The 12,846-nt window shown below is 47.0% G+C and overlaps 1 protein-coding gene across 12 annotated transcripts in view; it reads right to left on the bottom strand.

Annotated features, from left to right (window-relative positions):
• The window catches only part of LOC110487604 (microtubule-actin cross-linking factor 1), a 253,063-nt gene that overhangs the window by 145,265 nt on the left and 94,952 nt on the right, over positions 1 to 12,846 (bottom strand). For all 12 annotated transcript variants that reach the window (XM_090228136.1, XM_090228127.1, XM_090228137.1 and 9 more), the window contains one exon: positions 10,622 to 10,683. In XM_090228136.1, coding sequence (XP_090084262.1) covers positions 10,622 to 10,683 — 62 coding nt within the window. The remainder of the gene's footprint in view (positions 1 to 10,621; positions 10,684 to 12,846) is intronic.

Below are 12,846 nucleotides of genomic sequence, written 5' to 3'. Positions count from 1 at the left end.
CTCATCCAGCTGGTCCTGAGTTCACAAACCTGTTCTACTAACACACTGAAGCCTCAGTCCCCTCATCCAGCTGGTCCTGAGTTCACAAACCTGTTCTACTAACACACTGAAGCCTCAGTCCCTCATCCAGCTGGTCCTGAGTTCACAAACCTGTTCTACTAACACACTGAAGCCTCAGTCCCCTCATCCAGCTGGTCCTGAGTTCACAAACCTGTTCTACTAACACACTGAAGCCTCAGTCCCCTCATCCAGCTGGTCCTGAGTTCACAAACCTGTTCTACTAACACACTGAAGCCTCAGTCCCTCATCCAGCTGGTCCTGAGTTCACAACCCTGTTCTACTTACACACTGAAGCCTCAATCCCCTCATCCAGCTGGTCCTGAGTTCACAAACCTGTTCTACTAACACACTGAAGCCTCAGTCCCCTCATCCAGCTAGTCCTGAGTTCACAAACCTGTTCTACTAACACACTGAAGCCTCAGTCCCCTCATCCAGCTGGTCCTGAGTTCACAACCCTGTTCTACTAACACACTGAAGCCTCAGTCCCCTCATCCAGCTTGTCCTGAATTCACAAACCTGTTCTACTTACACACTGAAGCCTCAGTCCCTCATCCAGCTGGTCCTGAGTTCACAAACCTGTTCTACTAACACACTGAAGCCTCAGGACCAGAACATCCAATCAATCAGGATAAACCAAATTACAACAGTCAAAACAAAACTATATTACTTATTGGGAAACACAAACACAAAGCAAAACTATATTACTTATTGGGAAACACAAACACAAAGCAAAACTATATTACTTATTGGGAAACACAAACACAAAACAAAACTATATTACTTATTGGGAAACACAAACACAAAGCAAAACTATATTACTTATTGGGAAACACAAACACAAAGCAAAACTATATTACTTATTGGGAAACACAAACACAAAGCAAAACGCAGTGCTATCTGGCCCTACATCGACAGTACACCGTGGCTAAATATTTGACCATGGTTACTGATCAAAACCTTAGAAAAACCTTGACAAAGTACAGGCTCAGTGAGCACAGCCTTGCCATTAAGAAGGGTAGACACAGGAAAACATGGCTCCCCGTAGAGGAAAGGCTGTGCAACCACTGCACCACAGCAGAACCTGAGACGGAGCTGCATTTCCTGACAAAATGTCAAAAATATAAAACAATTAGAGAGTGTCATTTTCCCAAATTTGAAACCCTTATTCAAGGTTTCAAAGACCTCTCTGATGAGAGTAGGCTACCCGTCCTGTTGGGGGAGGACGCAGAGAGCTGTGGGTTGGCAGCGCACTACATTGCTGCCTGCCATAAGATGAGGGGCAGTGTCTGACAGACCCTTCAACCTGCACATGTCCTCTACTGTATACTTATTGTTATTGTAAGCTTTGGCAATATGTACATTGTTATATCATGCCAATAAAGCGAATTGAATTGAGAGAGAGAGCGAGATGGGGAGAGAGAGAGCGAGATGGGGAGAGAGAGAGCGAGATGGGGAGAGAGAGAGCGAGATGGGGAGAGAGCGAGATGGGGAGAGAGCGAGATGGGGAGAGAGAGCGAGATGGGGAGAGAGAGCGAGATGGGGAGAGAGCGAGATGGGGAGAGAGCGAGATGGGGAGAGAGAGAGCGAGATGGGGAGAGAGCGAGAGATGGGGAGAGAGAGCGAGCTGGGGAGAGAGCGAGATGGGGAGAGAGCGAGATGGGGAGAGAGCGAGATGGGGAGAGAGCGAGATGGGGAGAGAGCGAGATGGGGAGAGAGCGAGATGGGGAGAGAGCGAGATGGGGAGAGAGCGAGATGGGGAGAGAGCGAGATGGGGAGAGAGCGAGATGGGGAGAGAGAGAGAGCGAGATGGGGAGAGAGAGCGAGATGGGGAGAGAGCGAGATGGGGAGAGAGCGAGATGGGGAGAGAGAGAGAGCGAGATGGGGAGAGAGCGAGATGGGGAGAGAGCGAGATGGGGAGAGAGAGCGAGATGGGGAGAGAGAGAGAGCGAGAGGAAAAGAAAAACAGAGTTAATTACATATTCATCTTGTTCAAATCATCTCAGTGTTTGCATAGCATTGTTGACATAAGCAATGCTCCTAGGGACCCTAGTTGCCAGGGCGACAAACACTGCGCTCCGGCTGTGACCCGATGTGGCGTCTCAGGGCCGAGGAGTCCGGGGACAACCGTTGGCACGGCGACTCAGCAGCTTTGGCAGGCCTATTTCGTCACCCTTTGTGAGAAAGTGGGCCATCTTCTCAGACCCTGCTGATGGACTCCCAATGACTAGGCTAAACAGCTCAGTGCTAAGAACCAGGATTTCAAAAAGAAAAAAGAGGGAGAGAAAGGAAAGGAGGGACTGGGCATTTAGAGAGAGGAGACGGAGGCTAATTACTGTCTCATTCACAGCTGACCGTGACTTGTGGTTTAACCGGAGGCAATGGAGCCATTATAGAGAGGAGAGAGAGAGCGACTTTTTGTCCTACTTCCATGAGACATCCTCGCTACACTGAAAACACATTGCAAACCATCACAACCTCCACACAATCACATTACAAATGTACATACGAGAGAGAAAGAGAAAGAAAAAAAGAGCGAGAGAGAAATAGAAAAGACAGAAAGAGAAGAGAGAGAGAAAGAGAAGAGAGAAAAAGAGAGAAAAAGGCTGAGGAAATGAGGAAGACAGGAAAGAGGTGAACATGAGAAGAAGCAATAAAAGAAAGCTGAGTGAAGGGGGGGGGGGGGGCAGTCGAGTGTGATAGAACATGACTAGGCTTCTAGAAGACCGGGATTATGTACTGGCAGTTCATTATGAGGAGACGTAGCCACTCTTGCTTGTGTTACATTATTGGTCTTCATTGAGTGACTGATAACCTAGGAACATATTGGGAGAGAGAAACAAAAACACAGAAAAAAGAAAAGCAGTCTGAACGACAGGAGTCCTCTGTGTGAACACACGGTGCTCGTCAAAGTAGCCCCATCACAGACCTGAGAGAGATTAAACTACCCACAGTGCTCTTTGGTTACCTTGGCGTGACTGACAGCTGAAGGGCAGGGGCCAGTGGTGAAGGGGTGTGTGTGTGTGTGTGTGCACACACTGACCTGACTTGAATTCTATGTCTTGGGGTTAAGGGTTTGATTAAAAACAGTCCTTGTGGCCTGGGTAAAACTGGGTTGTGGCTCGAGCCATACTAGGTCGAGACTAATCTCAGCACCCAGAATCATCTTAAAAACGGTCACGAGCCTGGGCCAGGCTTTTAGCGGCTCACATTCACAACACATATATATGTTTGAGGACCACTGTGCAATATTACAGGACACAGCAAACAGCACAAACTGTGAAAACACAAAACACTTCACTGCATTTCAAATCGTGAAGCTGCAATCGCAGAAATTCCACATTCTGCCAGCAGAGGGCGACTTGCGCCTTTTAATCCGAGGAGCCGACCTGCGACAGAAACAAACAAACGGGCCTTCTCTATGTCCTGTTGGTCAACGGTCAGCTCTCCTCATGGGTGCATCTCAATAGTCTAGGACTGGAAATAGAGTCGGAGTCTCCTGCTTAGGAAGCCTAACCCCACACACAAGGAGAGAGGAAGCCACCGAGACCGTTTCCTCACATCCTTCTGTTGCCCTGCTCGCTTCCTTTATTCTCTCCTTCCTTTGCAACCGCTCTCAGTCCCCTGTTCACGCGACACCTCTCCCTCAGTCTCTCAATGCTCTCTGGCTAATAAACACACCCTATCCATCAATGTGTGGAAGATTGGCCTCAGTGCGTGATGAGAAAGAGGGGATGTGTTTGGCTGGTCGTGGGTGTTGAAGAGTTGATCGTGTGTTAATTAGATCGGTATTATGGGGGGCTGGAAATTATCTCTCATGCGATAACAGAGTGTTTTAGTGTGTGTGTGTGTGTGTGTGTGTGTGTGTGTGTGTGTGTGTGTGTGTGTGGGGTCATCTTCATTCCACTTAATGGAACTATTTCTCTGCCTCTATGATTCAATGCATGTCTTCCCTATTCAACCGATTTACATTCCATTTTGCTGCCACTTCTTGACCCGGGGACTTCCGAAGTACGACACGTCCATGTGTTGTAATCAGAATTGGTGAATCACAGCCCAGCTTTGGAATACACGGAGAGAAGCCTGGTCCCAGATCTGTGCATGTTAAGGGTGGCAATGACCAAAGGAGCTGGTTAGAAGGCACAAACAGATCTGGGACCAGACTACTGTGTTGGGGGTTGATAAAACGTGCAAGCTGTATCTGGGTGTTGTTCAGTCAGCGGAAACGTCACGGTTGGTTACTCGCAGCGGTCAGCTCCACTGCTGTGCTACAGTTAGAGTGGTGCCACCCAACGAGACAGTGCACCTGGGTCTCACACACACACACACACTAGTACATAAAGTCTCTTTGTATGTGAGGCTGAACTCGTGTTTTTGGGGTCATCTGCACTGAGTGTACAGAATACCTGCTCTTTCCATGACGTAGACTGACCAGGTGAATCCAGGTGAACGCTATGATCCCTCATTGATGTCTTGTTAAATCCACTTCAAATCAGTGTAGATGAAGGGGAAGAGACAGGTTAAAGAAGTTTTTTTAGCCTCGAGACGATTGAGACATGGATTGTGTATGTGTGCCATTCAGAGGGTGAATGGGCAAGACAAAAGATTTAAGTGCCTTTGAACGGGGTATGGTAGTAGGTGCCAGGCGCACCGGTTTGTGTCGAGAACTGCAACGCTGCTGGGTTTTTTTAACGCTCAACCGTTTCCCCATGCATATCAACAATGGTTCACAACCCAAAGGACATCCACCAAACTTGACTCAACCGTGGGAAGCATTGGAGTCAACATGTGCAAAGCATCTCAGTGGAACGCCGTTGTGAAGACGAAAGGGGGGATGCAACTCAATATTAGGAAGGTGTTCTTAACGTTTTGTACACTCTGCTTCTTCTGTTGAGATCCCCAAAAAGGCACAAGTATCCACGTTCTTCTTCCGTCCTCTTTCTGCAACTAAATGTCTCCATGTGCCACAGCTCCCCTGCCTTGTCCGGTAAAGATCTACTGTGTGTGTGTGTGTGTGTGTGTGTGTGTGTGTGTGTGTGTGTCTAAAGGCTGGTTCCCAGACACATATTAAGCCAGACACTGGGAAGCCAGACCCAGCCAATCAGAATGAGTTTTTGCCCACAAAAGGAATTTCTTAGACAGAAATACTCCTGTTTCATCAGCTGTCCGGGTGGATGGTCTCAAACCATCCTGCAGGTGAAAAAACCAAATGTGGAGGTCCTGGGACGGCGTGGTTAAACGAGGCCGGTTGGACGCACTGCCAAATTCACTAAAACAACATTGGAGGCAGCTTATGGTAGAGAAATGAACATTCAATTCTCTGGTAACAATTGCACGCTCTTTCAAAACGTGAGACATCTGCGGCATTGTGTTGTGTGACAAAACTTAACTTTTTAGAGTGGACTTTTATTGTCCCCAGCATAAGGTGCACCTTTGCAATGATCATGCTGTTTAATCAGCTTATTGATATGCCACACCTGTCAGGTGGATGGATGATCTTGGCAAAGGAGAAATGCTCATTAACAGGGATGTAAATACAGTTATGCACAAAATTTGAGATAAGCTTTTTGTGCGTATTTAACATTTCTGGGATCTTTTATTTCAGCTCATGAAACATGGGACCAACACTTTACATCAGGGGTATTCAACTCTTACCCTACGAGGTGCGGAGCCTGCTGGTTTTCTGTTCTGCCTCATCATGAATTGCACCCACCCGGCGTCCTAGTTCTAAATCAGTTCCTGATTAGAAAAAAATGCAGTGGCACTGGCTTCGAGGTCCAGAGTTGAGTTTGAGGGCTTTACATGTTGCGTTTATATTTGTGTTCGGTATAATATGTTTTTTTTTGTCCACGACTAGGGTTTAAATTGGTGTCTGGAAAACCAGCCATAGTTATGACACTGCATTCCTGGCGAGCTGTCAACACAGGTCCCAACAGTTTGTGGTGAAGGCAGTGTTTTATAAGGATGTGTGTGTTTGATCTGTACACACACACTCCGAGAGGCAGCCATACACCCGGACCTGACCACATGACGGCACACACACACACACACACACACACACACACACACACACGTCTGTCAGCTGATATAAACATGGGTGCAGTCAGGTAGATCGGCGTGATGTCAGTGAATAGCGGGAGCCAAGACAAACACAGGAACAGGTAGACTGACTGGCTCGTGTCGTCACCTGTACTGTCTGTCAGCCTCTGCTGAACCGCCACGAGCTCTGTGGCTGTGTGCTATGTAAACACCTGCGTTGGGGTGGACTGTCAACGGTATTAGACTGATAGGACAGGATTATAAAGGAACCTGGATGATTCATTCTATGCCTGGACTACAGTAGACGAAAGACGTATCGCAGTCTAAGACTGTACAACATGTCCTGCCACGAGTCAATTAACTTACAGAAAGTATTCAGACCCTTGGACTTTTTCCAAGTGTGTGTGTGAGAGTGAGAGACATGAAAATGTATTACAAATAAAAAACTGAAATATCACATTTACATAAGTATTCAGACCCTTTACTCAGTACTTTGTTGAAGCACCTTAGGCAGCAATTACAGCCTCGGGTCTTCTTGGGTATGACGCTACAAGCTTGGCACACCTGTATTTGGGGAGTTTCTCCCATTCTTCTCTGTAGATCCTCTCAAGCCCTGTTTGGTTTGATGGGAAGCCTTGCTGCACAGCTATTTTCAGGTCTCTCCAGAGATGTTGGATCAGGTTCAAGTCTGGGCTCTGGCTGGGTCACTCAAGGACATTCAGAGACTTGTCCCGAAGCCACTTCTGAGTTGTTTTGGCTGTGTGCTTAGGGTCGTTGTCCTGCTGGAAGCTGAATCTACTCCCCAGTCTGAGGTGCTCTGGAGCAGGTTTTCATCAAGGATCTCTGTACTTTGCGCCGTTCATCTTTTCCTCGATCCTGGTTCTTGGTCACCTCCCTGACCAAGGCCATTCTCCCCCGATTGCTCAGTTTGGCCAGGCAGCCAGCTCTAGGAAGAGTCTTGGTGGTTCAAAACGTCTTCCATTTAAGAATGATGGAGGCCCACTGTGGTCTTGGGGACCTTCAATGCTGCTGAAATGTTTTGGTACCCTTCTCCAGATCTGTGCCTCAACACAATCCTGTCTCGGAGCTCTACGGACAATTCCTTCGACCTCATGGTTAGTTTTTTCCTCTGACATGCGCTGTCAACTGTGGGACCTTATATAGACAGGTGTGTGCCTTTCCAAATCATGTCCAATCAATTGAATTGACCACAGGTGGACTCCAATCAAGTAACAGAAACTCAAGGCTGATCAATGGAAACAGGATGCATCTGACCTCAATTTCAGGTCTCACAGCAAAGGGTCTGAATACTCATGTTAATAAGGTATTTCTTTGTCATTATGGGGTATTGTGTGTAGATTGGTGAGGAAATTCCTGGAGAATCCCAGTGGCTATTTATGTATATCAATACCAAATACAGGTGTCATTAAGCCTGTCATTTAATTATCGCCGCAAACCATATATCCTTTCTTAAGTCATCTTTCTGCCTCTATCCTTCTCGCTCTCCTTAAGTCCTCTTCCCCTCCCTCCTCTCCACCTCTATTTAATGACTTCCCTCCCAGACAGTGAAAGGTCCCTGCTCTCTCCAGCTACAGAGAGTACAAACTCTCCTTAACGCCAACTGAACATTGTCTAATGTTACAGACAGTGGTGCCGGGCCAGCAGTGTGTGTGCCAACGTTGGTGCCCCATCCTCAGTCCGTCTGACCGACATACATTACAGCGTAGAAATACGCAGCGCACTAGAGAGTTATGAGGTCAGACGCCCCATTCCACAGTCATGTGATGGAATGCCCAGTCTATGTGATCTACGTCTCCGGTGGTTTCGGGTTTAAACGTCATGCGAAAGTGAAATGCCTTTCTTGCAAACTCAAAACGCAACAACGCAACAAAAACTAATGAGGAATAAGAATAACACCATAAATAAGTAAATAAGGATACTACAGGGTCAGTTCCAATGTGCAGGGATACTGACAGGTGTATGAAATTGAGCACACAGCCATGCAATCTCCATAGACAAACACTGGCAGTAGAATGGCGTGACTGAACAGCTCAGTTGACTGTCAACGTGGCACCGCAATAGAAAGCCACCTTTCCAACAAGTCAGCTTGTAAAATGTCTGGCCTGCTAGAGCTTCCCTGGTCAACTGTAAGTGCTGTTATTGTGAAGTGGAAACGTCTATGAGCAACAACGGATCAGCCGAAAAGTGGTAGGCCACACAAGCTCAGAGAACAGGACCGCCAAGCGCTGAAGCACATACCGTGTAGAAAAAATAGTCTTTCCTCGATGGCAACACTCGCTACAGAGTTTCAAACTGCCTCGGGAACAAACGTCAGCACAGTAACTGCTCGTCGCGAGCTTCATGAAATGGGTTTCCATGGCCGGACAGCCTCACACAAGCCTAAGATCATCATGCGCAATGCCAAGCGTCGGCTGGAGTAGTGTGAAGCTCACCGCCATTGAACTCTGAAGCAGTGGAATCACGTTCTTTGGAGTGATGACAGTCAAATCTGGGTTTGAGAACACTACCTGCCCCAATGCATAGTGTCAACTGTAAAGTTTGGTGAAGGAGGAATAACGGTCTGGGGCTGTTTTTCATGGTTCGGGCTAGGCCCCTTAGGTAAGGTGAAGGGAATTCTTAACGCTACAGCATACAATGACATTTTAGACAATTCTGTGCTTCCAACTTTGTGGCAACAGTTTGGGGAAGGCCCTTTCCTGTTTTCAGCATGACAATGTCCCTGTGCACAAAGCAAGGTCCATACAGAAATGGTTTGTTGAGATCAGTGTGGAAGAACTTGACTGGCCTGCACAGAGCCCTCACCTCAACCCCATCAAACACCTTTTGGGATGAATTGGAACGCCGATTGCGAGCCAGGCCTAATTGCCCAACATCAGTGCCCGACATAACTAACGCTCGTGGCTGAATGGAAACAAGTCCAAAGTCCATGTTCCAACATCTAGTGGAAAGCCTTCCCAGAAGAGTGGAGTCTCTTATAGCAGCAAAGAGAGGGACAAACTCCATATTAATGCCCATGATTTTGAAATAAGATGTTCAACAACCAGGTGTCCACATACTTTTGATCATGTAGTGCATGTATAGGGAGGGGTAAGGTGACCACTGGTGGAAAAAGTACCCAATTGTCCTACTTGAGTAAAAGTAAAAGATAACTTAAAAGAAAATTCAAGTAAAAATAATTTAAAATTCCTTCTATTAAGCAAAGCAGACAGCCACATGTTTTAATTTACAGATAACCAGGGGCATGCTCCAACACTCAGACACCATTTACAAACGAAGCATGTGTTTAGTGAGTCCGCCAGATCAGAGGCAGTAGGGGTGTGTGAATTAGACCATGTTCCTGTCCTGCTAAGCATTCAAAGCGTAATGAGTGCTTTTGGGTTTCAGGGAAAATGCGTGGAGTAAAGAGTACATAATTTGCATTAGGAATGTAGTGAAGCAAAAGTAGTCAAAAATAGAAAAAGAAAGGAAAGTACAGATTCCACAACAACAACAAAAAACAACTTAAGTAGTACTTTAAAGTATTTTTACTTAAGTACTTCCCACCACTGAAAGTCACCAGGCATCAGGATATAAGATACACAGAGTAGCAGCAGCTTGTGTGTGTGTGTGTGTGTGTGTGTGGGGGGGGGGGGGGGGGGGGGGCCCTGTGAGTGTGCATAGAGACAGTGTGTTAGTGTGTAGGGCCCTGTGAGTGTGCATAGAGACAGTGTGTTAGTGTGTAGGGCCCTGTGAGTGTGCATAGAGACAGTGTGTTAGTGTGTAGGGCCCTGTGAGTGTGCATAGAGACAGTGTGTTAGTGTGTAGGGCCTTGTGAGTGTGCATAGAGACAGTGTGTTAGTGTGTAGGGCCCTGTGAGTGTGCATAGAGACAGTGTGGTAGTGTGTAGGGCCTTGTGAGTGTGCATAGAGACAGTGTGTTGGTGTGTAGGGCCCTGTGAGTGTGCATAGAGACAGTGTGTTAGTGTGTAGGGCCCTGTGAGTGTGCATAGAGACAGTGTGTTAGTGTGTAGGGCCCTGTGAGTGTGCATAGAGACAGTGTGTTAGTGTGTAGGGCCCTGTGAGTGTGCATAGAGACAGTGCAAAAATAAAAGGTCAATAAAGAAACAAGGTAAACTCAGATCACTATTTAGTCTGTGTATCTATTTAGTTAACTATTTATCAGTCTCATTGCTTGGGGATAGAAGCTGTTTAAGAGCCTGTTGGTGCCAGACTTGATGCACCGGTACTGTTTTGCCATGGGGAAGCAGACAGAATAGTCTAAGGTCTGGGTGGTTGGAGTCTTTAACCATTTTCCAGACCTTCCTACCAGCCTGAACATAACGGAGTCAGTGCTGGAGGCACGGCTCATTCAGCCCTGTGTGGAATATAACAACTCATTCAGAACTACCATCCTAGCTCATTCATTTCTACGATGGTCTAAGTCGTGATACCTCTGTGTGTGTGTGTGTGTGTGTGTGTGTGTTCCCCACCAACCCCCAAAATGATGCTGCGATGCAGTACCGTACCTTGATGAGATGTTTGTTGACCCATTTCATGAAGGTTTTCTTCTGCACCCGGTCTCGCTCATCTGGAGCAGAAGGAGGGAGGGGAAAAGGAGAGTTCATTAAACAACAAGTACAGCGTCCTCACCTCTGTATTGTTTACAAGCACTGCCCTAAAACATCTCTGTACCGAGGCTGTCTGGGAGCGCAGCGTTCAACCGGATTTAACCAGGCAGCGCTCTACTAAATGTATTTGTCTGGAATGGAGGGCTCAACAGTCATGTCTGCTGCTTTGGTCGTTTCTGGGAGAATTGCGCCTCGTCACACCTCTGTTTTGTAAGGGCGCCACGTTTGTTGAGTGTTCGTGACACCGCAGCTTGTTTGTGACACTGCAGAAAACTCCATATGGACACAGCATAGGATGCATGGTACATACGCATTAACCCCCCCCCCCCCCCCCTCCACCACGCACGCAGGCACTCCAACAAAACACACACACCATGACTCAGTATTTAATAAAGCAGAGAAAAGCCGCCTATTGAGCTGGTCGATCCCAGCTGTAGCCGCAGAGACTGGGCCAGGGGTCTTAGCACAATGCAGCAGCCTCCCAGCCTATTTCCTTTGTCGCCTGTTCTGAGCTCAGTCCAGTGACACGGCAATGTCCAGGACAGAACCTGACGACAGGCCCCGCTGCTGTTATCTCCTCCCCTCCCCCACGTGGAGCCACTCCTCCTCCTCCTCTCCTCATATCCGGGTCTCTGTGTATGACATGCAGATGGGTGGCTTTGCTTTTCCCGCCTTCCCGTTCATATCTGACTCACTCCATTGGGACGCCTCTTCCCGCGTTCCCCTGGTTGTTACAGGCCATGTTACAGGCCATCAGGCCATGTTAGAAAGGATATACGTCGTGGAGCTATTTAACAGCTTACATGATTTGAACCACGAACCAAAAGTCACATTCCAATCGTATATTTTACCCCCTATAATGAGAATATATCATAATTGGCTATATTCACACTTGTCTTTTCTAGCATGGCCAACTAGTGACTGCTTTCTCCCCTTCTCTGCTCCAACCAATCAGAGAATAGTTCCTGCTGGTATTTCCCCAACTTGACCTTGATAAACTCCACTGTTGATGTGGTTGCCAAGGTGACACTATAAACAGAGTCGCTATGTGGGGGGGGAAGATATGTTGTCTCACTTCCTCTCCCCAGAGAGGCCTACATACATTACACACACACACACACACACACACGTACGTTTACATACTGTAATGGGAACAAGTGGTCTTAGTGAGCTTCTATATCAGCATTGAGGCTCTTTGTGATAATGACAGAGTGATATTTTAGTGTGGAAATGCAGGTCAAATACCTGAACATGGTCAAACCTAGCGGGGCAAGGTAACACACTATATGACTCATTATAATAATTTTACTCCGGGGGCACGCCCCAGGCACACACACATTTTAACACAGTCTTGCTTAATAGTTTCAACAGAAAAGCATGCCTTCGTTAACAAACCTGCCTGGTAAGCTGGCCTAGCCGGCTCAGCGGTAACACATGGCTTTCTTTGTGACATTTAGGTGAGGCTGTGTCTTCATCAAAATCGGCTATTGGTGACAGTATATTAAACAAGCATGGCGCCCCCTAGAGTTTGACATGGGAATTAACACGATACCCCACATTGGCTACTGCCAGTGGAAACGCATTTCCATTGCCACGGGCAGAGCCTGTACACCAACAGGGTTGACTGTGTGCTGTGTTTGTGTGACAGCCACGGAAAGGCACGCATTCCACCACACAGGGAGGCATTGTTCAGCAGTATACACCCCTCAACACCATCCAAAAACAAACACTACCACTACTAGAGTGAGTCTTCACACTGTAAACATTGGTCGATATAATGCACAAATAGCTCAAGATGTCAACAGTACACCACACACACACTACAATATAGTGGACAAAAATATAAACGCAAAGTAAATTGTTGGTCCCATGTTTCATGAGCTGAAATAAAAGATGGCAGAAATATTTCATATGCACAAAGAGCTAATTTCTCTCAAATTCTGTGCACAAACTTGTTTACATCCCTGTTAGTGAGCATTTACCCTTTGCCTGACAGGTTTGGCATATGAAGACGCTGATTAAACTAAATGATCATTGCAAAGGTGCACCTTGTTCTGGGGACAATAAAATACCATTCTAAAATGTGCAGTTTTGCCGCACTAGACAATGTCTCAAGTTTTGAG

This window comes from Oncorhynchus mykiss, chromosome 30, assembly GCF_057628025.1.
Source record: "Oncorhynchus mykiss isolate SJ-2025 chromosome 30, ASM5762802v1, whole genome shotgun sequence".
Taxonomy (NCBI): domain Eukaryota; kingdom Metazoa; phylum Chordata; class Actinopteri; order Salmoniformes; family Salmonidae; genus Oncorhynchus; species Oncorhynchus mykiss.
This window is presented reverse-complemented; position numbering and strand designations above follow the sequence as displayed.